This window comes from Mustela lutreola, chromosome 7 (assembly GCF_030435805.1).
Source record: "Mustela lutreola isolate mMusLut2 chromosome 7, mMusLut2.pri, whole genome shotgun sequence".
NCBI lineage: Eukaryota > Metazoa > Chordata > Mammalia > Carnivora > Mustelidae > Mustela > Mustela lutreola.
Window position 1 is genome coordinate 68,145,133 of NC_081296.1, and position 24,210 is coordinate 68,169,342.

General features: G+C 59.8%; 1 protein-coding gene across 1 annotated transcript in view; it reads right to left on the minus strand.

Annotated features, from left to right (window-relative positions):
* Nucleotides 1-24,210, minus strand: part of SPTBN5 (spectrin beta, non-erythrocytic 5) — a 45,928-nt gene that overhangs the window by 700 nt on the left and 21,018 nt on the right. Inside the window, exons 25-69 of the mRNA XM_059181219.1 lie at nt 23,997-24,113; nt 22,817-22,974; nt 22,286-22,421; nt 21,895-22,040; nt 21,010-21,124; nt 20,793-20,903; nt 20,360-20,539; nt 18,944-19,153; nt 18,622-18,771; nt 18,287-18,391; nt 17,725-17,892; nt 17,056-17,205; nt 16,742-16,933; nt 16,443-16,538; nt 15,009-15,124; nt 14,810-14,924; nt 13,900-14,013; nt 13,596-13,717; nt 13,184-13,346; nt 12,803-12,991; nt 12,471-12,548; nt 11,668-11,840; nt 9,695-9,785; nt 9,416-9,562; nt 8,697-8,834; nt 8,344-8,600; nt 7,989-8,175; nt 7,567-7,776; nt 6,925-7,121; nt 6,598-6,802; nt 6,125-6,319; nt 5,039-5,194; nt 4,576-4,793; nt 4,222-4,411; nt 3,825-4,001; nt 3,549-3,653; nt 2,957-3,190; nt 2,710-2,781; nt 2,155-2,241; nt 1,973-2,064; nt 1,742-1,827; nt 1,283-1,411; nt 889-939; nt 540-633; nt 165-316 (exon numbers count right to left, since the gene is read on the minus strand). Coding sequence (XP_059037202.1) covers nt 165-316; nt 540-633; nt 889-939; nt 1,283-1,411; nt 1,742-1,827; nt 1,973-2,064; nt 2,155-2,241; nt 2,710-2,781; nt 2,957-3,190; nt 3,549-3,653; nt 3,825-4,001; nt 4,222-4,411; nt 4,576-4,793; nt 5,039-5,194; nt 6,125-6,319; nt 6,598-6,802; nt 6,925-7,121; nt 7,567-7,776; nt 7,989-8,175; nt 8,344-8,600; nt 8,697-8,834; nt 9,416-9,562; nt 9,695-9,785; nt 11,668-11,840; nt 12,471-12,548; nt 12,803-12,991; nt 13,184-13,346; nt 13,596-13,717; nt 13,900-14,013; nt 14,810-14,924; nt 15,009-15,124; nt 16,443-16,538; nt 16,742-16,933; nt 17,056-17,205; nt 17,725-17,892; nt 18,287-18,391; nt 18,622-18,771; nt 18,944-19,153; nt 20,360-20,539; nt 20,793-20,903; nt 21,010-21,124; nt 21,895-22,040; nt 22,286-22,421; nt 22,817-22,974; nt 23,997-24,113 — 6,574 coding nt within the window. The remainder of the gene's footprint in view (nt 1-164; nt 317-539; nt 634-888; nt 940-1,282; nt 1,412-1,741; nt 1,828-1,972; nt 2,065-2,154; nt 2,242-2,709; nt 2,782-2,956; nt 3,191-3,548; nt 3,654-3,824; nt 4,002-4,221; nt 4,412-4,575; nt 4,794-5,038; nt 5,195-6,124; nt 6,320-6,597; nt 6,803-6,924; nt 7,122-7,566; nt 7,777-7,988; nt 8,176-8,343; nt 8,601-8,696; nt 8,835-9,415; nt 9,563-9,694; nt 9,786-11,667; nt 11,841-12,470; nt 12,549-12,802; nt 12,992-13,183; nt 13,347-13,595; nt 13,718-13,899; nt 14,014-14,809; nt 14,925-15,008; nt 15,125-16,442; nt 16,539-16,741; nt 16,934-17,055; nt 17,206-17,724; nt 17,893-18,286; nt 18,392-18,621; nt 18,772-18,943; nt 19,154-20,359; nt 20,540-20,792; nt 20,904-21,009; nt 21,125-21,894; nt 22,041-22,285; nt 22,422-22,816; nt 22,975-23,996; nt 24,114-24,210) is intronic.

A 24,210-nucleotide genomic window follows, 5' to 3' on the forward strand; every position in this document is an offset into this window, starting at 1 on the left:
CTGCTCGAGGATAGTAAGGTTCCCCTTTCCTGTTGGAAGAGGGAAGAGCCGGAGAGAGGGCAGAGTGCTGGCCAGATATGGCTAGCCGGCAACCCATCTTCTGTCTTGGACAGGAAGAGGAGGCCAAGAAGTGAGCCAGGGGTAGATGCCCAGCGTATCCTTACCTTGGGCCTGGCCAGGGCAGGGAAGGGAGGGTGAGCCGGGGGCAGGTGCCTGGGCAGGGCCCTCAGCCTGCAGGAACTCCAGGGGTTGGGGCTGGCTGTGAGTGCTCACGGGCATCTCCCTCAGTGAAGAAGTCAGGGGACAGGCGTGGAATCTGTGAGGAAAAGGAGGACCCTCAGGGCCTGGATTCTGAGCAGAGGCTCATACCCGATTGGGAGGGTGGGTGCTAGGATTTTCTATTGCTGAGGGTCTCAAATATGGGGGTTACCCCACACCCTAGCAGATCTGAGTCTTCAGATCTTGGGCTTAAGAGGGCTGCAGCTGTGCCAATCGTGGAGCTCAGGACCACTCCCCCACCACATCCGCAGGTGCCCTACCTGAGTGGGGCGGCCGGGCCGGGCACGCCCTCAGCAGTGTGCTCAGAGGGGAGGCCCCCTGGTCTGGCCGGGTGCTCCAGGCTCAGACTTTGGGCTGCATAGCAAAGGGAGATCAGTGGTCAGTCCCGGCCCCTGTGCGAGGCCTTCTGTAGACAGCAGACTCCCTGCATGTTTGTGTCTCCCCCACAGAGTCCTACATGGAAATGCTAACGCTAAGGGGATGATATTGGGAGATGATTAGGTGATGAGAGGGGAGCCCTTACAGAAACCCTAGAGAACAACCTAGCCCCTTCCACCAAGTGAGACACGGTGAGAGGGCTCCCATCACGACTTGGAAGATGGCTCTTACCAGACCCTGAATCTGGTGGCACCTTGATGGTGGACTTCCCAGTCTCTAGAACTGTAAGAAATAAATGGTTCTGGTTACCTACCTAGTCTGTGATTTTTTTAAAAGCAGCTCAAATGGACTGACGTGCCTGCTACAGGAGGCCAGGCACACGTCAAGCCTTGCCCATGTGGTACCCCGCACACCCTGCCTCCCAGAAGGCTGAATGCAGACGGGCTGAGAAAGACTCAGTCTAGAGAAGACCCTGAAGACACTCAGGAGGCCTTTGGGATGCTGGAAGGTCAGGCTCAGCTCCCATGGGACCAGAGACTGAGGAAGGGAGCCAGGAACCCTGAGAGCTTGGGAGGAACAGGTGAGGGACTCCCACCCGGGGCTCACAGCAGCCTGAGGACAGGACCTGAACACACGGTCTCTGGATGGAGCCCGTCTGACCACAGTGATGAGAGACTTCTGGGGTGTGTTCCAGGCATGCCTCCTGCTGGAGCTGGGTTTGGCCACTGTCCACAGGACACCCCAAGGGCAGGGCCTGCAGAGATTTTTGAGGACTGGAAGGTTAGAGAATGTCCCAGGGTCACAGAACAAAGCCAAGGAGCATGAAGGGGAGTCCGAGAGATTCCGAGGGGGGTGGGATAGGGCCAGAAGGCAGCCAGGGGGCAAGCCCAGCCTGCCCTTTGTGATCTTTGGCAAGTGGTTTACCCCTTCTGGGCCTTCAGTTCTCTGGGAAGACATGATGTCCCACTTACCTCTCTAAGTAGAGAGGTACTAGATATGGCACTTCTGAAGATGTCTGAAACAGCAGCCGGGGGCCCAGGGACTCAGTACCCCAAGTCCCTCCCCAGGTTCCCCCAGTGCTTACCAGCTGCGCTGCTCAAGGCTGGAATCCTGCTCTCGGCCTGCCCTTCTGATGGTGCTGCCCAGGGCGTCTCCACCCTGCTGCTCAGCCTGCCACCCAGGGAGCCAGGGGTCAAAATTCTTGGCCACCCATAAGGGGACCCCTGCCTCCAGCCCCTGGGCTGCTCTTCGGAGGCTGTGCCTGCTGGGTCAGTATGGCCCTGGGCTGTTGTCTCCTTCTCTACATGGCCCTCACCTTAAGGAGAAGGCGTGTTTCCTGCCATGCTGGTGCCCTGGCCTCTCGCACTGGGCTCCTCTGAGGTCAAGGGTGGCCACCGGGGCCATATTCTGAGAAGACATGAGAGGGGTCACCGCGGCCATGTCCGCTCTTCCCTGTGGGCCTGTCCTCTGTCTTCCATGTTTTCCACTGCCCAGTACCTCTGCTGCTGTCCTCTTGTCCCAGAAGAGGCTGAGGGAGCTACCTCTTAGGGTCCCATGGCAGCCATCCCAGAGGCTCAAGCAGGGCTGTGGGGAGAAGGTGGGGAGGCTGTACCAGCTGGGTGTGGAGGGGAGGCTGGAGTCTGGCCTTGCGAAGACCTGTGTGTCACCAGAGGCTCCAAGGCCAAGTGCTGGACTGGCCCAAGGGAGCCTGGGAATGAGGTGCTGGGAAACCAGGAAGAGGAGGAGGAGGAGGAGGGTCCCATCCTCCAGCCTGGGGTGGGGAAGCTCTGAGGTAGCTTAAGAAGGAAACTGTTCTGGGACACCCGGCTGGCTCAGCCAATAGTGTGTGTGACTCTTGCTCTCAGGGCTGGGTTGTGAATTTGAACCCCGTGCTGGGTGTAGAGATTACTTAAATAAAGAGAATGAAACTGTCTTAAGAACGGGGGTGGGGGATTATCCACCATGTCAAGACTCCAGGCCCTGGTGGCCCTTCTGAGCCCAAGCTGTTCTGTGGGAGAGAGCTGCCTGGAGAAGGAACCTTCTCATACTTACCTGCCTCTGGGCAGACTGGAGCTGCTGCTGGAACTCCAAAAATCCCTCCATGGTGGGGACATCCTTAGCATCCTGAAAGGGCAAGATGGGGCACAGGAAACATCCAAAAACAGAGGAGAGGCCCCCTCTGAGAGGTGGGCTAGCAATCTTCCCCTCTCTGATTACTTCATTCCCGAGGACTCTCAGTTCCTAGGTCCAGTGCCCCCCACCCCGGGGCTCAGTGCTGGCTGCAGGGTCTGGGCCTTACCCCTGTGGCCCCAGCCCCACTGGGCTCCTGCTGCCGGGCCACAGGTTCCAGGGAGACCGTGGTGGCAGAGGGTATGGGTGGCCCAATGGGGACACCTGGCTGCAGGTCCCTTGTCTCCGTCAGTTGTACTCCTGGCCACCAGCTTCCAAAGGGCCTCTGCTTGGGGGATGTGAGCCTGTGGCCAGCACTCCTGGGCTCCAGCCCTGTCACTTGCTGCAGCAGCGTCCAGTCCACCTTTGAGAGGGGAGTGAGGTGAGCCAGGTCAGGTCACCTCTCTTCCCCGAATCCCTTCCCCTAGAGAGAACCCCAGCCTCATGGTTCTTTCATCTGTTCCTGCTTTAGCTGGCTTAAGACACTTCCCCGTCATCCTAGTCCACAGTGGGACTCCAGCCTTTCCCGGGTCGGAGGGTAACAGGGCCCTGCAGCTGGCCTGGCAAAGAATCAGCTCCATCCCGAGGCTGACCGAGGGGTCAGCCGTGGGCTCAGTGCATGGGACATAGGGCAGCTCCTTTCTCAGCTTGCTCCCACCCCTCCCCGCCCCCCACCCTCAGGCCCCTAGCTGCTGGTGGACCCTCACCCAGCCTCTTCTCACCCCTGCCTTCCTCTGCAGCTGGGCAAACTTCTCTTCCTGGGCTGCCAGCAACTTCTCTAAGTCCTGGTGTCTGCAGAGTAGCAGCTGCACGTCGGACACATTGTGCTGGGGAGAAGCCAGCCAAGGTGAAACCCAGCTCCAGGGGGTGCCAAGAGCCTCCCCTCGGGGTCTGCAACCCGGTTTAGCGGGTAGGGAGCTGAGGAACAGCAGGACCTGCCCTTGGCCACAGCTGCCAGTCGGTGTAACTGGCTAATGGGGTGGAGGGACTGGGCTCACCCCATAGTTGGGGTCCAGCAGTAGAACCTCCTGGGAGGCCAGCCAAGCCTCGGCCCGGTCCAGCTCCTGCCGTAGCTTTTGCAGGCCCCAGTTCTCCTCGCAGCGCTCCTGGCGCAGGGTGCAGGCCTCTGTAAGTGCCTGCAGCTGCCCTTCTAGCTCCCGCAGACACGCTGCCACCTGGTGGGAAGGGATGCTCTGGGTCAGATGCTCCAGAGGAAGCACTGAGGCAGAGGAGGCCTGGAGGGGCCAGCAGAGGGCTCCAGGGAAGGCCCAGACCCTCCCCTTCCCTTCTTGGCCTCTCTCTCTGCTCCTTGCCTGCCTTTTCCTGAGGGCTGAGATTTCTGCTAGGGGTTCCAAGGCCTTGGGCAGTCGGGCTCCATCCCTTTTGTGCTCCTACCTCCAGGGACATGAAGTGGCCGCTGTCTATCAGCTGCCGCCCTTCCTGCTGTACATCGTGGGCTCGAAGGCAAGGCTCCTGGAGTTCCTGCCCCAGCTCCACCTGCTGCACCAGGAGCCGCTCAGCCCCTACCATGTCCCCGGCCAGCTCCTCGGAAGAGACCAGAGCTTTCTTCTCCTGAGCCCATGCTCTGCAGGCAAGGAGATGAAGCTGCCGTCAGGTCTGGGAGAGCAGCCTCAAGAAGCAAGGCCTGAGGTGTGCCCAGGGAAGGGGAGACCAGCTCCCGGAAGAGCTGGGGTGACCCCCACCCAGCAGGGCAGAGCTGGGCCAATACCAGGGCGGGATGTCACCTACAGCAGTTCCCGACAGCAACTGAGGAAGGCATGGCCCTGGGCAGCCTGCTCCAGCTGCCGACCCCGCTCCAGAGCCTTCATGTCCAGGGTCACCCAGGCCTCCTCCACCTTGGCCAGCTGCTTGCACAAGCCCTCCTGAGCTGTAGGGTAAAGCTGGCCCAGTCGGCAGGCCTCCATCTGCACCCGGGCCACCTCCTTCTCCAGAGCTGCCAGGTCCCGCTGCCACCAGAATACCTGATCAGGCCTCACCCAACACAACTTGATGCATGCCCCTCATTCTGGGAGCACCCCAGCCTCTCTGCGCGGAGTGTGGGGGGGGTCCTCTTTCCCAGGATTTCCCAAGCCAGCTCCACTGTGTTCCACATGTACCCCGGGTAAGAACTCCCGGGCTAGGAAGGCCTTCCCTTCTCCCCTCTGGGTGTGGGGGGGTTCCCCGACCCACAGGGAAACCTTGGGGCCCTCACCTCCAGGCCCCTGTGCTGTTGCTGCAAGGTCTGCACTGATGACGGGCTATGGTCACAGATATCTCTCACTGTCTGGGTGGCCTTCTCTTGCATCCATTCCTGGAGCTCAGCCGCTGCCTGCTCAAAGCCCCGGACCTCCCGGGCTATGGCCAGGCTCTGGGAGAGGGATGAGGGTCTGCTCTTGGTTAAGCTCATTCCTAGGGTCTTTCTCTCTAGAGATGTGGCCTTGTGGGCCGCCTCCCTTTAAATAATGAGGACCATGGGGCTCGGTGACTCCTTTGTCACCACCAGGTACAGAGAATGTCCCAGATGTGGCAGGTGCTCAATGAGTGTGTGATGTTACAGATGAGGGGATAGGGTCTCAGGAGGGCACCGTGTGATGAGGGGATCTTTGGTTACAAATCACGAGAAAGGCGGAAATGGAGGCTCTAAAGCATGGGGGATGGGTCCCTAGGAAGGAGGGCTTTGGTTTCTGGGAGGACTGGCAAGGAGGGGAGGGTCAATTCAGGAGGCTGCCCGGGCTGTCAGGGACTTGGGGAGCAGCCTGTGTTAAAGAAAACCAGCGGCTCCAGCTGAGAACAAAGGTCAGGGAGCAACATGGAGCCCGTCTGCACAAGGCACTGCAGCTCGGAGAATGTGGGGGGTGCAGCAAAGGAAACCGTTAAGTGCATGTGGGTGAGGACAGATCAATACTGTGGGTGGTTTCAGACCCCAGGCCTGTGTTTAGAGGAGGCTCCGAGGGGTTTGGAAGCTGGCCAGACTGGCTTTCTGTTTCTCCCTGGAGGAGGAACTGTGCCATCAAGAAAGAAAATTGCTGGAGAGAGCTGGGGTAGGGGGAGGTGAAGGTACAAGGATTTGGGAGTCCCCATCTGCCTAGTGCTGGGAATCAAAGGCAGCCCCCTCTCGCCACATGCACACGTATACACACACACACACACACACACACACACACACACACACACTCATGCCCACACTCCCATGCTCCTACGCGTACCCCAGGCTGGCCTACAGGCCTCCGACCCAGGCAGAAGGCATCAATGCTCTTGCTCCTTGGCTGCCCCTCACCTGGCCTAGGGGGGCACTTACCTGGATGCGGGCTTTTATTGCCCTGTCCAGCCTCTCCCAAGCAGCCTCGATGCGACTCCTCTGGGCTTGAATCTGGGGAGTGCACCTGGGTGCCATCCGTTCCAGGGAGTCTGCCAGCTCCCTTAGGGCCTGCACCTTGGCCTGCCCCAGGCTCTGAGCTTCCTTTCTGAAAGCATCAAACTTCTCTTCCAACATCTACGGGGAGAGAAGGGCAAGGGGGTGACGTCTAGCAGCTCGCAAAGGGTTGGCACTGTCTGAAGTCATTCCCCTCCCCCCCCACCCCCCGCCCCACCCATACTGGACGAGGCAGGAGCAGACATCCCTTGACACCGGCTCTGGCACCATGGGGATCCGCCCAGAGCACCCCCTCTTCCCTTCGGCTCTCACCCTCGCCTCCCTCTTGCCCAAATGCACGCCTCCTTTGCCCTGGCTCGGCCTCCATCTACTTGACCCCAGGCTCAGGAGAGACTCACCGTGACAGCCTCCAGGTCCTGCCCGTGGTCCTGCGACTCAGCCGTGGCAGCCTTGCTGGCCAGCCAGGCCTCGAGAAGTAGGGCCTCCTGTTCCAGCTGGTGGAGCTGTAGCTGCTCCCGCAAGCCTTGCTGCCTGCCGTCTGCCCTCTGCAGCAGCCCTGAGTAGGCCTCCCTCACTGCCTGCATCCGGGCCAGTGCCCTGCCGCTGTGGCACAAAGGACAACCTGGCTGAAGTCTTTCCTTTCTAGGCCAAAACAGCCTCACATGCCTGCCTCTGAAGGGAGAGCCCTCCCTGGGCCTCCCTACGTGGGCTGGGCTCCCCCACACCTTTCCGGGTTCTGCCTGCTCTCCAGGAGGGCTGCCGTCTGCTGCAGGCTCTCAATGCGCAAGCCGAACGCCTCTAGGTCTCTCTGGGTGGCCTCCAGCCGCCGCAGAAAGGCACACATGGCCTCGGCACTCTGGCCAACATCCTTGAGCTCCAGGACACAGCCCCGTTCTTCCAGCCAGGCTTCTGCCTCCTGGAGCTAGAGGTGCAGGGAGAGCAGTCTTCCCTGGGTCACGGCCTCTGGGGCCCCCAGCTTGGGGCACGCACAGCCTTGAGGTCTCGAGCTGTGGTTCGCACCCTGGCTGCACGTGGGAATCCCCCAGAGCTTCCCTGCTCCCCGTGCCTGGCCCTCAACCCCGAAGATTCTGATCTCATCTGGAATGGAACCTGAGTATCTGCATTTCGTAAAGCTTGCAGGTGGTTCTGATGGAAGGCAATGACTGAGAACCACCGGTTTAGAAGAGACAACAAAACAAAATCACACCCAATCCAGGGCTCTGGGCGACTTGCAGAGAAGGACGAGCTCCAGGGGTGGGGCGCAGAAGAGCACTTAGCCAAGGGAAGAGGGGACGCACAGAGAGCCCAGAATGCCGCCTACACTCTGGGTTTCCTCAGGCCCAGCTGTGCCCGCCTCAGCCCCTCACCTCCATCAGGAACTGCTGGGCCTCTTGAGCCTGCTGCAGCCGCAGCTGCCTCCGCGTGGCCTCTGCCCGCAGGCCGCGCACGGCACTCTCCAGCTGCTGCACCCGGGCGGCAGCCTCTGTGGTGAAGGGCCCGGCCTGTGCCAGCTGGTGTCCCTCGGCCACCACGGCCTTGGTCAGAGCCTCGTGGCTACTCATCTCATTCTCCAGGTTCTGGGGAGTGGGAGGAAGACCCACCTCAGGGGACCCAGAGTCGTGCTAGAAGCCTTAGAGGATCCCGCAGATCTGCCCCCAAAGCCTTCCCTTTCCTGGCCCACAAAGAACCTGGGGTGCCCTCAAAGCCCCCCAGAGGTGGAGAGATCCCAGCACCCCTGGCTAGCTGGGACTGGTGCCTGATCTGAGGTTCAGGGTGAGCAGACCCACACCTGGTGCTTCTCCTGCAGCTGTCGCACAGCGCTCAGGCTCTGTCCACAGTCCTGGGTGGTGGCGAGGGGCAGCTTCTCCCGCACCCACGCCATCTCATCATCAGCATCCCTGAAGAACTGCAGGAGGCGGCTCCGGGTCTCCAGGGCAGCTCTGCGCTCCCGCAGGGGTTCCCTCAGGCACTCAAACCTGCAACGGTGGAGGGTGGGGACGGGACAGTCAGGGGTGGGGGCCAGATGGTAACCCAGCGCTCACCCACTCAGTGCCCCTCATCGTGGGGGCAGGGGGTGGCCCGGAGGAGACAAGCTGGAGGGCAGGGAGGGAGGGGGCAAGCAGGAGGCACATAGGTCGATCTACCTCCGAAGCAGCTGCAGGGCCTGGTCTTTTACATCTTGGGCGAGGCAGAGGCTTTCCCCTGTAAGGACCTGGGCCTGGCCCCACAGCCATTGTGCCTGCCTGGCCTGCCCTTCCACGGTGACCTCCAGCTCTCCCTGTGCCCCCAGGAGCTTGTCTAGCCCAGGCTGGTCCTGGTCCCTGACAGGGACTCTCAGCTCAACCTCCACAGGCTCCAGCCAGCTCTCTAGTTCCTCCACTCTCCGCCGGAGATGCAGGGCCTAGGGCAGAATGTGAGGTGGGCACATGGGGGAGAGGCCTAGCACCACCACCACCCCCCGCCGCCTCTGGCCTGTCGCCTGGCACACAGAGCCCACCTCACAAACCACCTGCAGCATGGCTGCCTTCCTCCGGCTGTTGGCCTGCAGCTCGTCCCAGAGCTCCCCCAGCTCCCGCAGCCGCTCCTGGATGGTCTCTGAGGCTGGGTGGCCCTCCTGCAACAGCCTCTGTCCTTCCTACAGCCACACAGGGAACACCACTAGGACTTAGGATGGCTGGTGCCCATGAACCTGCGCGGGCTCCACCCCCAGCCTGTGAGCTCACTGTGTGACCTGGGCGAATTCTTGAACCTCTCTGAGCTCATTTTCCTTATCCATAGAATGGAGAAAACAACAGTTATTTTGTTTCAAAAGCGAGATCAAACATCAAACATTTTTAGCAGGACACCTCATGCTAGAGGGAGCCAGCCTGGGGTCAGGTCCTGCCCTCTGTAGGTGGGAGAGGGTAAATTTCAAAGATGCTACACTTTGGCTCCTTTACACACAGGCTTGCTCACTGCGGCCTTTCTCTGTCCCCTCGTGTCCATCCAAGATGGCTTTAAAAACTATTCCGTCAATACGTGATTGAAAAGGCACTATTTTTGGAGAGGGTGCCCCAGAAAAGCTACTGTTTGTCTCTCCCCTTGGGTGTTGGGCATAGTGCTTGTGTACAGAAAGGACTAGATAAGTGTCAGTCATCCGCGACTCCGGATCAGAGCCCTGGCCAGGGCTCTGCTGGGTCTCCCCACACTCTCTGGCCTGCAGGACTGTCCCCTCACCTTTTGCAGCCTTTGGTGGTGGTGGACACTTGCATCTAGTTCAGCCTGGAGACTCCGTTGCTTCCGCAGCTGGGCCTGCAGCAGAGCAGGGTCCCTCCAGCCCTCTTCCAGGGCCACCGAGTGCTTCTCCCTCAGCCACGTGGCCACCTGCACATACACAGAGGACCAGGCCCAGCTCCCTCGGGCTCTCCCCCTACCCCCGAACCTCTGGGCTGCCCCGAGGAAGGCTGGCCTCTTCTTCCCCACCACAACCGCTACCACCCCCCAATCCACGGGAACCTCGAAGGAATCCTGCAGGAAAGTCTGCAGCTGCTGGAGCTCCTCTAGCTGGCGGCGACGGGTCCTGGCTCGCTCTACCAGTGCCTCTTTCCTGCCAGAAAGAGGGTCTCATGGGCCTTCAGGTCCCTTCACCGGATCTGGAGCTGCTCCAGGGGCATGCACATACCTCCCCATGGCCACAGCCCTTCCTCTGGACCAGTACGCCCGGACCCCCGGGCTCCCTCTGAAAGGAGAGAACTTCTACTTCTCCTCTTCACTAGTGCCTATCAGGGGCTGATTGTGTCCCCCCATATTTTTAAGTTGAAGTCCTCATTCCCAGTACCTCACAGTGGGACTGAATCGGAGGACAGGGTTTTAAAGAAGTTAAAATGAGCTTCTCAGAGCGCCCCCAAGCGGCCATGTCAGGTGTCACGCACATGCAGCGATGACCATGTGAGGAGAGGGGAGGAGTGTAAGCCGAGAAGAGGGGCCTCAGGACAAACCCACCCTGTCAGCGTCTGGATTGAGGGCTTCCAGCCTCCAGCACTGTGAGAAAACACGTTTCTGGCATTGAAGTCACCAGTCTGTGGGATTTTGTCATGGCCACAGTAGCCAACTACTACAGCATCCAAACCACTAGTTTGGATCATGCACTACCCTTAGGAAGGACTCTGAACGGGTACCCACCCAAATATGTGTGTGTGTGTGTGTGTGTGTGTGTGTGTATCTCTCTGTACCAGTGTATCAAATACATTGCTGTACGCACAAAAAGAGAGATTAGACCCGTGATCTAAAAAATAAATAGGAACAAAACCCTAACACTGACCACATCCCTGTCGTCTCCACACCAGCGTTGAGTGGAAACTTCTCTCCTCCCGCTGGGGCTACCAAAGGGTGTGGGGGTGGAGGTGCAGCGAGGCTTGGTGGAATGGGAACTGTCGCCTCCCCAGAAGATGCCAGAAGCCCAAAGGGGAGGGGTCACGGTGGCACTGTCCCAGGGGCAAGTCAGACCACCAGAAACTATCTAAGGTGATCAGGGGGGCCACGAGGGGAGGGCACTGACAGAGACCAGCAAACCAGCATTTGTCATCTGTCCATCAAAGGCCTCCTGGTAGCCAGGTGGGGGTCCCACGAGCAAGGAACAGGAGCAAAGGGCCCAGGCCCCCCCCTGGGCCTGCATGAGGGCTGACAAGCACTGTGGACCCCAGTGGGCTCTCTGGAAAAGGCAGAGACCCCTGCCAGTCTGAGAGCTGGATTTTGGCCACATCCATCTGGCTCTAAAAGTCTGAGAAGCTGGATGACTTAGCTGAACTGGACAGGCTTTTAGGAGGAAAAAAGGAAGAGCCTGGTGTCTCATGAGCTGTGCTGGGTTCATCTAAATGGGCGTGAGAGGGGCGCCTGGGTGGCTCAGTGGGTTAGGCTTCTGCCTTCGGCTCAGGTCATGATCCCAGGGTTCTGGGATCGAGCCCCACGTCGGGCTCTCTGCTCAGCAGGGAGCCATCTTCTCCCTCTCCCTCTACCGGCCTCTCTGCCTGCTTGTGATCTCTTTCTCTGTCAAATAAATAAAATCTTTAAAAAAAAATAAATAAATGGGCGTGAGAAATGTGCTGACCTGCGCGAGTGGCAGGCACCATGCTAAGACATCAAGGGTACCTTCTCAATCCTCCACTACCTGAAGAGGCAGGCGTTGTTACCCCATCCTTGTAGATCTGAAACTCTGTGAGGCAAGTGCCCCAAATCCCACCACAAGGGGGCAGCACAGGAACTCAGGACACTGGCTCATGGACACTTAACCACTGGGCTCTGGCCAGGCCCTTCCATTAGGTCGCCCCTTCTTCAGTTTCCTGGGACACGTTTCTTGGTACAACTCCCTTTCATCTCCCCTGGGGGGCCACATGCTGGGCCGGCAGGGGTGCTTGGCATCGACCTCAGCCCCCAGAAAACGCTGGGGAGTTTGCTGCACCACCCCACCCACAGCCCAGAACCAGATGTACCTCAGGAGCATGGCCTGGCACCGACCCAGGGCACCCTGGGCCTCGGGGTACCCAGCCTGGTGCAGCCTGCGGGCCGCGGCCTCCAGCGCGCTCATCTTTTCAGCCTGAGCCTCCAGGCCCCGTTCCACCACCTCGTGCTTCCTCAGGAGGGTCTCTGCAGCGGCCCAAGAGTCCTGGCAGGAGCAGGGAAGCCACTACCATCCGCGGGGCTGCCCCTCCCATCCCAATCTCTCTGCCGGCCATGCCACCCACACTCCCCCACATGATGAGCCCTCTGCCCAAACCCATCCCTCTGAGGTCTCAGGGCTGCGTTTGGCTTTAGGACAGTGATTCTTAGCCAGGGGAGGTACTGAGGATGGTGTCAGGGTCATAATTTTCAGGGCACATGGAGCTTTTTCACCCAACAGGAACACCCCCGCCTCTGCACTCTGGTAAGACTGTGTCAGCAAGGAACCAGCTGGCCCCTGATTTTTCTAAGACCCCCCCTGAATCAGGCTCGCCAGCCACAGGGGTTGGGATGGTGGCTAGAAGAGCAAACCTTGGGGGAGGGACATGAGGAGGGCAGAGGTAAGAAGTCGTGGGAAGGAGGCAAGAACAGGTCAAAGGATGCACGCCCACCCTCTCAGTTCCCGGGACATTCCCTGTGGGCTGAGCACCAGGTGCAGGAGAACCACAAACATGGAGGAGTGAAGGCTTCAGGGCTGCAGATGGTAGAGGATGGGGAGCCCTCCCCCTGCCCCCGGGGCCTGGGGAGCTCAGACAGCACTTGCCGCTGCTTTGGTAAAACCTGGGTCAGCACCCACCCCGAGACCCTTGCTAGTGGGGCAGGCCTCCTGGCTGCAGAGCCAACTTTCCATCTGCTCCACGGAACTCAGAACCAGCTGTCAAGAAAGGGAAAGGCAAAAGGAAGTGAGCAGAGGCTCCCCTCGGTGTAGGTGGAGTGAGCCTGTGGGTGCCCTGAGGAGAAACCAGGGACCAAGACCTTGGCTCGATAAAACACGTGCACAGCCGGCAGGACTTGCTGTGGGCCAGCTGGGCGCTGGGCACCGGGCAAAGCCTCGGAACAGTGGCCTCGGGGTTTGGCTTTGACCAGGGGCCGGTGGGGTTAAGGGAGGGCAGGATGGAGGCTGCCTACCTGAAGCTCCAAGGCCTGCTGCAGCTGGAGCTGGTGGTCCTGCCAGGCCCTTTCCAGGCTGTTCAGCTCGTGGTCTAAGCCAGCCAGGGCCTGGCGGAGGTCAGGGGGAGCTGGGTGCCCTGCAGCAAGCAGTCGCTGCCCGGTGCTTCGGGCCAGGCTGATGCGATTTGTCTTCAAGTCCAGCTCAGCCTGTCATAAGATGGGCCTAAGACCCCCAAGGCCAGGGCTCCCTCCATGCAAGGGAGGAGGCGGCGTGAGGTGGAACACAGCGGAGTGGGTAAGATGGAAGAGGACAGAGGCCCGGGCAGGTGAGGGAGGAAGGGCTCAGAGAAAGTTGGGACAGGGCAGAGGCAAAATGAGGTCCCAGGGTCCGGCCCTCACCTTGAGCTCCTGGTGCTCCTCCAGCCTGCGCCGGGCCTCCGCAGGGCTGCTCGGGGTGCTTTGGGCCTCCATCTCCGCCCGCAGCCCCTGGGCCCAGACCGACAAGTGCCGCAGCTCGGCCTGCAGACTCTGAGCTTCGTATAAGGCCTCCAGGGACTCCCTCCTGCCCGCAGGGTTCATCAGCTAGCCCTGGAGCCTCCGAGCCCCTCCTTCCCTCACACCCACACCAATGCTCTCCGAATCCCCTTGGCCAGACAAGGGCCCAGGGCTGGGGATTAATAGGGGGACAACATCAATGGTTATTCGAAGGGTGGAAAAATGTTCTCAGGGGAGACCAGGGTTAAGGGGAGGGGGAGAGACAGAGAGGCTCCCAGGACTCAGTCTGTGAGGAAAAAGGCCCAGGGGTCCTTACCGCTTCTGGGCCCCCCTCCAGAGCTGCCACCAACTGTCTGTCACCTCCCGCTGCTTGCTGCTGAGGCGGTGGGCTGTCCCAGGGCTTCTTTGGCAGACGCGGCCCACCGCCCGCTCTAGGGACTGTGGGGAAAGCTGGGCTCAGGAGCTGGGGCAGGGAGGTAGGTGGTAGTCAGGGGAGCCCCAGCTGAGGGAGGCCCCTGGCCTCTAGGGGGCATAATGCTCAATGGAGTATGCTGGCTCCCCTGGTCTGGAAGGCCTCCTGCCTTCTGTGGCCTGCCCAGCATCCCCCAGACGAGGTGTACCTCCACCTGGGCCTGGAGGAGGCCTATTTCCTGCTCCAACTCCTTGTGTTTCCGGATCAGCCTCTGCAAGCTCTCTTGATCTTTTCCATAGTCCAGGGCCTGGACCAGGGCAGCCTGGGAAGGAATGTAACCTTACTGGTTTTACCTTTTCTGCAGCTCCCTGTTCACTGCTGAGGGGTCACCAGCCATGGGGTTTCTGTGTGAGAACCAAGTACCCCACCGATTCCCTTCCCCAAGCCTTTTGCTGACCAAGGTCCCTTCCTTCTGTGAAGAACAATTCCCAGGAGAGACCAGGGGATGGAGTCTCTTCTGACCCCATCATCTTTGTGTGCTGCTTCCACATACCATGTCTCAGTGGTCTCTCATTCCTTTGGGGGGAACTGAGCGTGGACAGAGAGCCAGGCCTGGCTGGCTGGGGGCAGGGAACAGAGGAGTAAGAAGAGTGAGGCAAGAGCCCCTTCACGCTCAGAACAGGGCACCATCTGTGTTGCATGGGACTTCTTGGGTGGTGAGGGGGCAGACGACTTCTTCACATGCCCCCCACCTCCCTGCCAGCGTTCAGCCCACGTTTCTCAGTGGTTGCTGACATGCTCTGGGGCCAAACACCTGTGCGCTCTGGCCATGCTCAGGGACCAGAGACAGAAGAGTATGTGGGGGAGCTGTGCTCTGGCTTCTTGACCCACAGTGTTTCTAGAAGCCAGGTGGGCCAGCCTCCAAGCCTGTAATGGGGGCTTCTCGGGCCCAGAGTCAATAGCGAGAGAGCCCCTGGCAGACCCCTCTCCCTAGCCCTGAAGGACCCCTAGAAGCATCTACCTCCACTACCCAAGCTGAAGAGAAGGGGGCGCAAGATGCAAGGGAAACTCTGGGTGGGCGCCTTGCCCCCCAGCTGCCATAGTCTTTTGCTACTTACCTTCTCCCCAATCTGCTCAGTGACACCATCCAGCTCTCGGGACAATGTATGTATCTCCAGGGCCCCCTCAAGCTGCTGCTGGTACCAGAGTAGGTTGCCACGGAAACTCTTCCATCTGGGAAGGGAGGAGTAAGGCTTAGTCAGAGATGGCCCTCCAGTCCCCTCCCCTAGACCCATGGCGTTCCCGTCAGGGACTGGCCTGCTGTTCAGCTGCTGTCGCCGCTTGTGGATGGTCTTGACTTGCTCAGGATCCAGGTTCCCGAGCTTCAGGGACAAGTCACTGATGCTCCTGATGTGGATGTCATCCACGGTGTCCTGCAGGGGTGAAGGGTGAGGGCACCCGGACAGTCACAGCCCATGGAGGGTCTGCCTCAGCCCAAGAGAGGATGAGGAACGGCGTGTTAAATTGCTTGGGAAAGCAAGTGATAAGAAAGCACAAAGAGTTGAGAATAAGAATAGACAAGCAAAGCAAAGCAAGTGGTGGAATGAAATGGCAAGCTGGGATCTCCTGGTGCAGGAGCGTCTGCACCCCTATGCGTCCTGGGCGGGGGCTGTGAGAGGGGCTTATGGGTCCACTGGGCGGGGTCCCCAGCCGCAGGAGAGAGTGCAGGGATCCTGCCCCCAGTAACAGCAGCTCATATTCAGAGAGCTGGTTAAAATTCCCCAAGCATTTCTGAGGAAGGGTCTCAGCTGAGCTGGGCAGGGGAGGGGCTCGCTCTCCTTCTGCATGCACCAGAGCAGAGCCAGAGGCTACCACGACTGGTGTGTGGCAGGCCCAGGATCTGAGCCCTCCTCTTTGAGTCTCTCTGGTGCTTCCTCTACCACAGCACCCGGCAGGGAGGCTGTGAATTCCACCAGCACCAAAGGGGAGCTCCGGGCAAGAACCTCAGCCTTCTAGAAATCGTATGTGCTGACACTGGATGGAGGAAGGGAGCGTGTTTGGTCTCTAACACCTGACTGTGACTACATTTGTCTCATTTCTTTCACAGGAGAGAGATTTTGGGGGTGCGTGTGGGGGTGTGGTGAGAAGAAGCCGAGAAGCTGAATGAAGGTTCTGGGCAGCTGGAGTTTTCGGTTGGATTGTCCACTCCATCCAGGCACATGTGTATCTTTTTTTTTTTTTTTTAATTTTGAAATAATTATAGATGTACAGGAAATTGCAAAATTGCAGCAACAACAATAACAATAAAAGTAGTATCGAGAAGCCACACAATCCCTTCCCCCAGCTTCCCCTGAGGGTAAAACCTTATATGACTGGGGCACAGAATGGACATGCTAACTGCAGACTCGACCACGGGTTTGATTCAGAGTATGTCAGTTTCTGCACATGTGCAACTGTGTATGTGTGGTGGGGAGGACAGTTCCTGGCAGTTTCAGCACAAGTACCAATTCATGTGACCACCACCACTCATTCTGGCTCTCTTACCTAGGAAGCCAGCATTATCCCCATTTTAAAGACGTAGGAACTACGACTTGGTGAGATGAGGGGGCTGCCCAAGCACATGCACGTAGTGAGCCTGGGGCAGTGGCTGGAGCCCTTCCCCGACCCATGCTGTCTCACTATTCTGAGCAGTTCTGTCCCCCCATGGGGACAGGTTGACTGTGTCTCCCCCTCCTCCCTCCGACCCCATACCTCGGCCCAGACTCCTGGGAGCTCCCGGAGACGCTTGCGGAGCTGCAGACAGTGCTCAAGGTCCTGGCCCAGCTCGCCCAGGTTCACCATCGCCTCCTGCAGAGGCCAAGGGGTGAGGGTCTGGGATGGCGCTCTGAGCCCCAGCACCAGGGCAGCCAGCTCCTGGAGCAGTGTTGGGGCAACTGTCTGCTGGGGCTCCCGCCTGTCAGGGAGCTGGGGAGTAGCAGGCCTGTCCTTGTCCCCATCTCTCAGCCCCGAAGCCTTACCCCCAGCTCTGTCCCTGCCCGGCTGGGTCTCACCATCTCCTGGATCCAGGCATCTGTAAGGTCAGCTCTCCACAGGAACTCCAGAAACTTCCACCTGTCCTCCAAGTCCTGGCCCCGGAGAGCCACTGCCTGCCTCAGCTTCCGCCAGTGTTCCTGCAGATCCTGCAGCCTCTGGGAGACTTCTCCTGCCTGAGGGGGGCTCTGTGCCAGGAGAGCCTCGCCATCCTGGGAGAGAGGACACCCACAGATCTTGCCTACCCGTCACCTCTCCCCCTGCCTGAAACCCTCCTCCTTGGCCACGCAAGAGCCCACACTTTGGAGTAGGACTGGGGCTGAGGGCCTGTTACCTTGGTGACAGAGGTTATGACCTCCTCGTGGGCCTGGATCTCAGCCTCGAAGGCCTGGTGTTTTCGCAGGAGCCTCAGTTTATCTTTCAGGTCCCCAGGAGGGATTGGCTCTCTCAGCTGCCGGACTCGCTCCTCAATCCAGTCCTGGGCCTGGTGGGGGTTGGGGTCATGAATCTCATTATGCCGGTTCTGCTTCAGTCCCCAGGGATGTCCCACGCACTCATTCTCAGCTGTGCCCAGGGAGTGGACTGTTGCCCCCCAGGGCTGGGTGAAGTCAAGCTGGATAGATGCCATCCAGTGCTTTAGCCCAAGAGGACATGCTCCAGGCCTGGCCCTGTCCCCAGCCACAGGGTAGGGCTGGACAGGGCCTCTGGAGGGAAAGTTGGCCTACTCTCAGGATACTTGGCTCCCTCCCTCTGCCTCCCTGGTTCTCTCTGACCTAGCCCTCATGGGCTCAGGAAGCAGCAGGATCTCTGTTCACAGTGTCTTTGAATCAAATGTTCTGGGTCCCAGCAAGGCCACTGGGAAATCCACTGAACCTTCCAGACTTCAGTGTCCTCATCACAGGGGTGTGGTGAGGCCTGAAGGAGCGTGGGAAGGTGAAGGTCATTGGTACCCTGTAAAATGTGGCCCAAGCAGAAGGCACAGGGTTGGGGGTGGCCCTCTGACCTGGGTCACAGCCCTGGTGAAGCCAGTCATCAGGAGACAGGTGTTCAAGGCTTGTCCCCGGCTCTCTGCCAGGTCCTTCACTTGAGCCCGATGCTCTAACAATGTGTGGAGCCAATCCTGCACGATGGGGCCCCCAAGTGTCTTCGCTTGCTCACACAGGGCTGCCTCCTGGTGGGGGGAGGGTCAGGGTCACAGTCTCCTATTCTCCCATGATGGGAGGCTGGCCCACAAGAAAGCCCTTCCCTCAGCCCAGCATGGCCCTTCTCTCCCAGCAAGCCAGAACCAAACCCACAGCTCCCCTGTGACCATGTCATGGGGAGCCAAGTGGCTCTGGTGTCCCTGAAGCATGGCCCACCTCTTGAGCCACATACCCACTTCTGCTCAGTCAGCCCCAGCCAGGCACCTCTAGACCCACAGGCTGTCCCTATACTCCGATATTACCTGTGGGTGCACACCAAGCCCTCCATGTTCCCCATTCAGAACTCTCCAAAGTCCCCAGACTCCACCCGCTTCCCTCCCCCATCCCCCAATTTCTGACCATGCCCAGTTCTGAGCCTCTTACCTTCTCATCTTGGGCAGTCAGAACATTCTGGAAAGTCTTGTGTTTGCGGATCAACTGCTCTACCTCTTCCACTGAGCTCCCCAGTGCACCGGTTTTCAGGGAGATCTGGATCAGCCCATGGAGAAGTCAAATAGGCCATCAGGGACTGTCCAGAAACAGCTGGGCCCCCCGACCCCCATTTGCAGCCATGTGCACTGAGGCTGTGCCCAGTCTTTGGGCCTCCCATCAAGGAAAAAAGCTGAGTCCCAGGAGGCAAGGAAGCAAGTAGGGGGTAGAGGAGAAAGGGAGAAGGGGGCACATGGGGACGTGTGTGGTGGGGCAGGGGGAGGACCTGCCTCCTGGACCGTGAGGATCTGGTCCAGGTGACCACACTTTCTGAGGAAGAGCTGCTCCCGCTGCATGGCCTGCAGCTTCTCTTCCTTCTGCTCCCAGGCCTGGAACACCTGCTCCCGTTCATCCCGCAGGGCTCGCAGCCCTTCCTGGACCTGGGGACAGACACATGGGAAGCCTGGGGAAAGCCGCCTGGACAAGCTGGCAGCTGATCTTGAGGGAAGCCCCTGACGAGAGGCCAGCGTGGCACGACGGGGCAGGGTGTGAGGTGATGGGGCTCAGACGAGGTCAGGGCAGGTGGGGGGGGCACCGGAGAAAGGGGCCCACCTCCTTGATGGGTGTCCCTACTACAGCCAGAAGCGCCTGCTGGCCCAGCTGCGAGGCCCTCTGGTGCAGCTCCTCCCGGGCCTCCAGCTCTGCCCGGAGCTGCCGGTGGCTGCTGAGTAGTATGGGAAGGCCATGGCCGGGCTCCTGGGAGCCCTCTTGTCCCTGCAGCTCCCGCCATACAGCGGCCGCCCAGGAGGTGTAGTCCTGCACCTGTGGCCCCAGGAGACCCAGGGAGAGAGTTGGGTGAGGGCTGGGCTGGGCAGCAGAGAGCCGGGCTCTGAGGCCCAACTCCAGCCGGCCCGTGTCCACTCGCACAGCAGACTAACCGTTCCAGGGCAGAGCTTCCGCTGAGGCTCAGGGGCATTTTGTCACCAGGTTCCTCTACTGTCATCCAACCTAATCTTTCCAGGTTCATGAAATGTGCCTGTTTGCCAGCCTCCTCGTCCCCCTCAGCAAGGCTCCTCACCCTTTGCTTCTGGTGTCCCTCCTGCTTTATAAGCTCCTTCTCCTCCCCCTTCCGTCTCTCCCCAGCTCACATGCTCTGCAGGGTCCAGGGCCTCTTTTACCTCATGAAGGCTTCTCTGACACTGTGACACCTCGCTGCTCACCTTGTACTCGAGAGATTTCTGCTTTAACACTTGCACACTGTCTTCAGATCCGTGTACACAGCATGAGAGCTGAAGGGGCCTTGGGTCCTTGTCCAAACTCCTCATTGCCGAGGTGAAGAACGGTCAACGGCACAGTGTGTGTGAGGGAGGACTCACAGACAGAGGCCTTGCTCAAGCTCACGCTGCTGGACAGTAGCAGAGGCAGATCCCCAGATCAATTCTTTTTGCAGGGTCAGAGTTTGGGCCTCCTGGTTTACCAGGCACTGGCTCTGGGGACTTCTGAGACAGCCTGTGGCCAGGGTCCCCGTCCCAATCTGGCTTCTGGAGTTTGAGGCTTGTCCCCTCATCTAGAGAGGCTCCCTGAGGACAACCAAGTCCATCTTACCTAGCTTCTTCATCACCCTTCTCTCTCCATCCATGGACCCCGGTAGACAGTGAGACACAGATGTTCAACAGATGCTAGCTTATCCTGAGGTCACTGTCTAGAACATGTGACTCTCCCATTATGGGCTGCTTTTCCTTCCCAGGCCTCACTGACTGCTCTGTTACTCACCTGTGCTGCTGTTGACTCAAACCTAAGGAGTACCTGCTGTGTCCCACGCATTCAGTGCCCTGGCAGACAGACGGACCTGCGACAGACCTCCAGACGTACCTGTGTTCCTCTAACTCGTGTCCACACTGAGTTTCCCTCCAGAGCTGGAGGGCCTCAATAGCACATGCACGTGCATGGCAACACACACACACACACACACACACACACACACACACGCACGTACACGCATGCAGCCCAAGAGGACAGAGCCCTCACCGCTCTGTGGAAACGGGCCAGGAGGCATGCCCGCTCTAGCTGCGTCCTGCGCTGTTCCATGTGTAACTTCAGGGCTTCCCAGGCCTGCGCCAGTGCCTCCTGCCTCTGCTGCACAGCCTGGGCCTGGGGCCCTGGCCCCAGCTTCTGAACTGCACTTGCAGCCTCTAGCAGTTCCTGCAGCTGGGGGCAGGGAGAGGAGACGGGGGTGGTGGGGGGAATGTCACGTCCTCCTGGAGACTGAAGGGCCTGCCCATCCCACAGAACCCTCCTCCAGCCAGGCCCTGCCATGCCCAGTAGGCCCAGTGGGAGGCCCTGGGAGAGCGCAGGAAACCCAGAAGAAGAGATAGACAAAGCTCAAGGGGGCCAGTGGAGGCACGGGGGGGAGGGGGGCGAAAAGGAGGTAAAGGGGGGAGAGGCAGCCAGACTGGCTCACCTGCTGCCCAGCGCCCCTGAGCTCATGCTCCAGCTCTTCGTGTCTCCTCAGCTGAGCCTCCAGCCCATGCAAGTCTGGGGCCACCTCACTGGGGAGGCTTGTGGCTTTCTCCTGAGGAGAGGAGATGGCCAAGGCTGTCAGGAATAGAGGGTGCGACACCGAACTGGGGGTGTGTCCCCTTCTAGAAAGAATCCCCTTCCTCCCCTTGGGCTCGTACCTGGACCTGCGTGAGGGCTTCCAACAGATCTCTGTGTACTCTGAGGGTGACCTCAGCATCTTGCAGCTGGTGGCCTCGGGCCTGGGTCAGCTCCCACAGCTCCGACCAGGCAGCCCTGTCCCCAGGTGTGTGGAAGACGAATGGGATGTCAGCCATTGGCCCAGCATCTCATTCCACACTTGGCTGGTCCTGTCAGCCCTTGTCCTTTCCGGGCTGCATCCAGGACTGGCTCAGAGCTCCCCTTTGGAACCCCTTTCCTGCCTCAGGGCCTGCCTGGAGCCTTTCCAGCTTTACCACGAGTTCAGTCCTTCACTGCTGTCATGCTCAGCCCTTGATTTCTAAGCTTTGTGCTCCTTCTTCCCTCTTGTGTGTTCCAGTCGCAAATGTCAATCAGCTTATAAACATTCAAGGACAGGAGCTGCATCTTCTCTCCATTCCTCAGTGTGCTCAGCCAACTCTCACTGAGCTTCTAAGGCTTCCACCAGGCCAGGCTCCATGCCAGGGGTCATGGACAAGTCAGGCCTGGCCTCAGAGCCCGCAGGCTGGGATTGGAGGTGGGGGGACCCATGCCAGCCAGGTGGCAGCTAGGCCGTCTTTGCACAGCTCCTTCCCCAAGTCCTGGGAGCCAGGAGTTTGGAAAAGTGTCCCTGGGGGTCCGGGCAGGCGTCCCTGATCTGCACACCCAGACTTGCCTCCCTTCACAGTCTGTGGTCACCAGGAGCTGGCTCAGCCTCCCTGGGGCCAGCGCCCTCTCCAGAATCCTTGCAGGCAGACAGAGCCAGTGTGGCCCTCAGAGCAGCCTGCCCTCTCTGAACACCCCAGGAGCTGCCTGCACAGCTCACTCCCCCAAGCCAGCACCCCCCGCCTAGCCCACTGGGCACTCACTGCAGGTGCTGCTGCGTCTGCCGGGCATCAGGGGCGGCCCTGTGCCCGAGCTCCTGCAGGTTCTCTGCCAGCTGCCGGCAGGCCGCCACCCGCAGGGCACCCAGCTCCACTCGCCGCTGAAACCTTGTGAACTCAGTGCAGAGGTGCTGAGGACAAGAGGGGAGTGGGTGACAGAGTGACCCCCCAGGAAGGCAGCAAGCAGCTGGGAAGCTGGGGTCTCCTGATTGGGCAACGAGGGGTGGGACAGCCCCTGTTGCCTATACCTCCTCAGAAGGCCTGTCCTCAGCCAGCACTCAGGACTCCCACAGCCCCCTCCTCCACAGTCCTTTGGGCCGGCCCACTGCCCCCGGCCTTCTCCCTGAGGGTGTCCTCCCAACCCTATTCTGCTCACCAAGATGTGCTCATGGTCTTCTCCGAGGCTCTCCCCCAGCCCAGCCGCCTGCTTCTGGCTAGCCAGCCAGGTCCGCAGCTCCTCAGCCTCCCCCATGAACTCATGCAGCTTCAGAGTCCCCTCCAGCTCTTGGCCCCTGTGGGGACAGCCTGTGGTTCCTATAGGTTGGCTGCCCACTCCCCTGGGGAGAGTGGGCCCAGCGGAAGGGGGGAACCTGAAGGAGCATATTCGTGGTCTCTGTGAAAGCCTGTGGTTCTGGATTCAGGGAGAAGTAAGCCAGGGCAGGGCAGTGGGCTCATATGCAGGGAAGCAACCGGAGCTGGGAGCAGGGAGCTGGGGGCTGAGCTCTTGCCCAGCGGGCCTTGCTGTGGACATGACGGAAGGAGGAGAGTAACCCCCAGCAAGGGCTCCTCTGACACATCTCTATGGGCTGGGGGGCCAGACTTTCCTTCCAGCTCAGGGTCACGGCATGGGAACGGTCAACCATGGCTAGGCCCCGCCAGACCCAGAGCGGGTACAGCACCCCCTTACCGTGTGGCCGCCCGTTCCCGCAGTGCCCGCAGCTGCTCCCAGAGCCTCTCCCGTACCACGCGCAGGTGCTCCGGAGCCCCAGGGCCAGCGAGGATTTGCGCCCTCTGGTCAAGCTTCTCCATGGAGCTCCAGCAGAGGGCCAGTTCCTGCTGCAGGGCCTGCCAGCACACACCGACCCAGGTCCGGTGCAGACTGGATGGCTCCTTCACACACACACACGCATCTTCCCCACCCTTCCCTTCAGCCACGGATCCTCAGACTCAACCGTCTGCCCATCTACATACCCACTAATCCACCCGTCCATTCATCCCCACCCCATCTGCCCAGCCATGCATCCAACATCCACCCACCCAATGCTCGTGGAGTTCTTACTGTGTCCTCAGAGGACTCACTATTTAGTAAGAGAGGTTAGGTGCTGGGTAACTGGGGCCGGGAGAGGGCGGACATAGGAGATACTGCACTAGACCCAGACAATACAGAAGACAGCGATGGCTGGGGTTAAGTGAGCTGCCCAGGACGTCTGGGACACCGAAGCCCCACAAGGGCATGGCCCCAGGCATGCTCCGCACAAATGGCTGAGAGTCCTCCATCCCAGGACGTGGAAACACCGACCATGAGGGCTCTACGGAAACCACGTCCAGACAAGAGGACGTGTCACTGCCAGCCGGAACCAGGGCTGCTGTGGGGTTCAGAGCTGTGAGGTCCTGAGAGTCTGAGCCCAGGAGGAGGGTGCACTGGGCCACCCTCCCTTTAACTGTGGCGGGGGAATGCTTGCCAGGGGAGGTAGGTTTCAAGAGGGCATTTGGTTAACTCAAAGGGTGACATTCAAAGTGTGGGAGAAAGAACCCTGAGGAAGACATGGGAGAAGGTGCTGGGGCAAGAGAGGAAGAAGGCAGGGAAATCCTGAGCCCACAGGGGTGTCAATGGGTCAGGAGACTAAAGAAGGGGGCAGAGTTCTTCAAAGAGCTGTCTCTGAAGGACGGGAGCCCTGGGGATAGGCAGGGGGCCCTGCCAGACTTGGGGGTTGGCAGGAAAGGAGTTGGCTGTATCTTCAGGAAGAAACAGCAGGGCTCTGTGCCCCTGGGAAGGAGAATGTGCCCTTGGCGAGCATGATACACCTCTCCTAGTGGCTCATCATCTCTCCAGGGCAGGCTGTGTGCAGGCTGCCGGGACATGGTACCTGGTTCTTCTTGATGAGCCTGGAGGTGGCTGCTTCATCTCCACCACAGTCCTCACTGTCCACCAGAGGCTGCTTTTCCTTTACCCAGTCCTCCAGCTCCGATGCAGCCAGAAAGCACTGCCAGGAATGAGGCCACCTCACCCTGATGATGTCAGCTGGGACCCTCCACCAACCCTTGGGGACATTGCCCTAGGCTTTCCAGCAGCCCGTACAA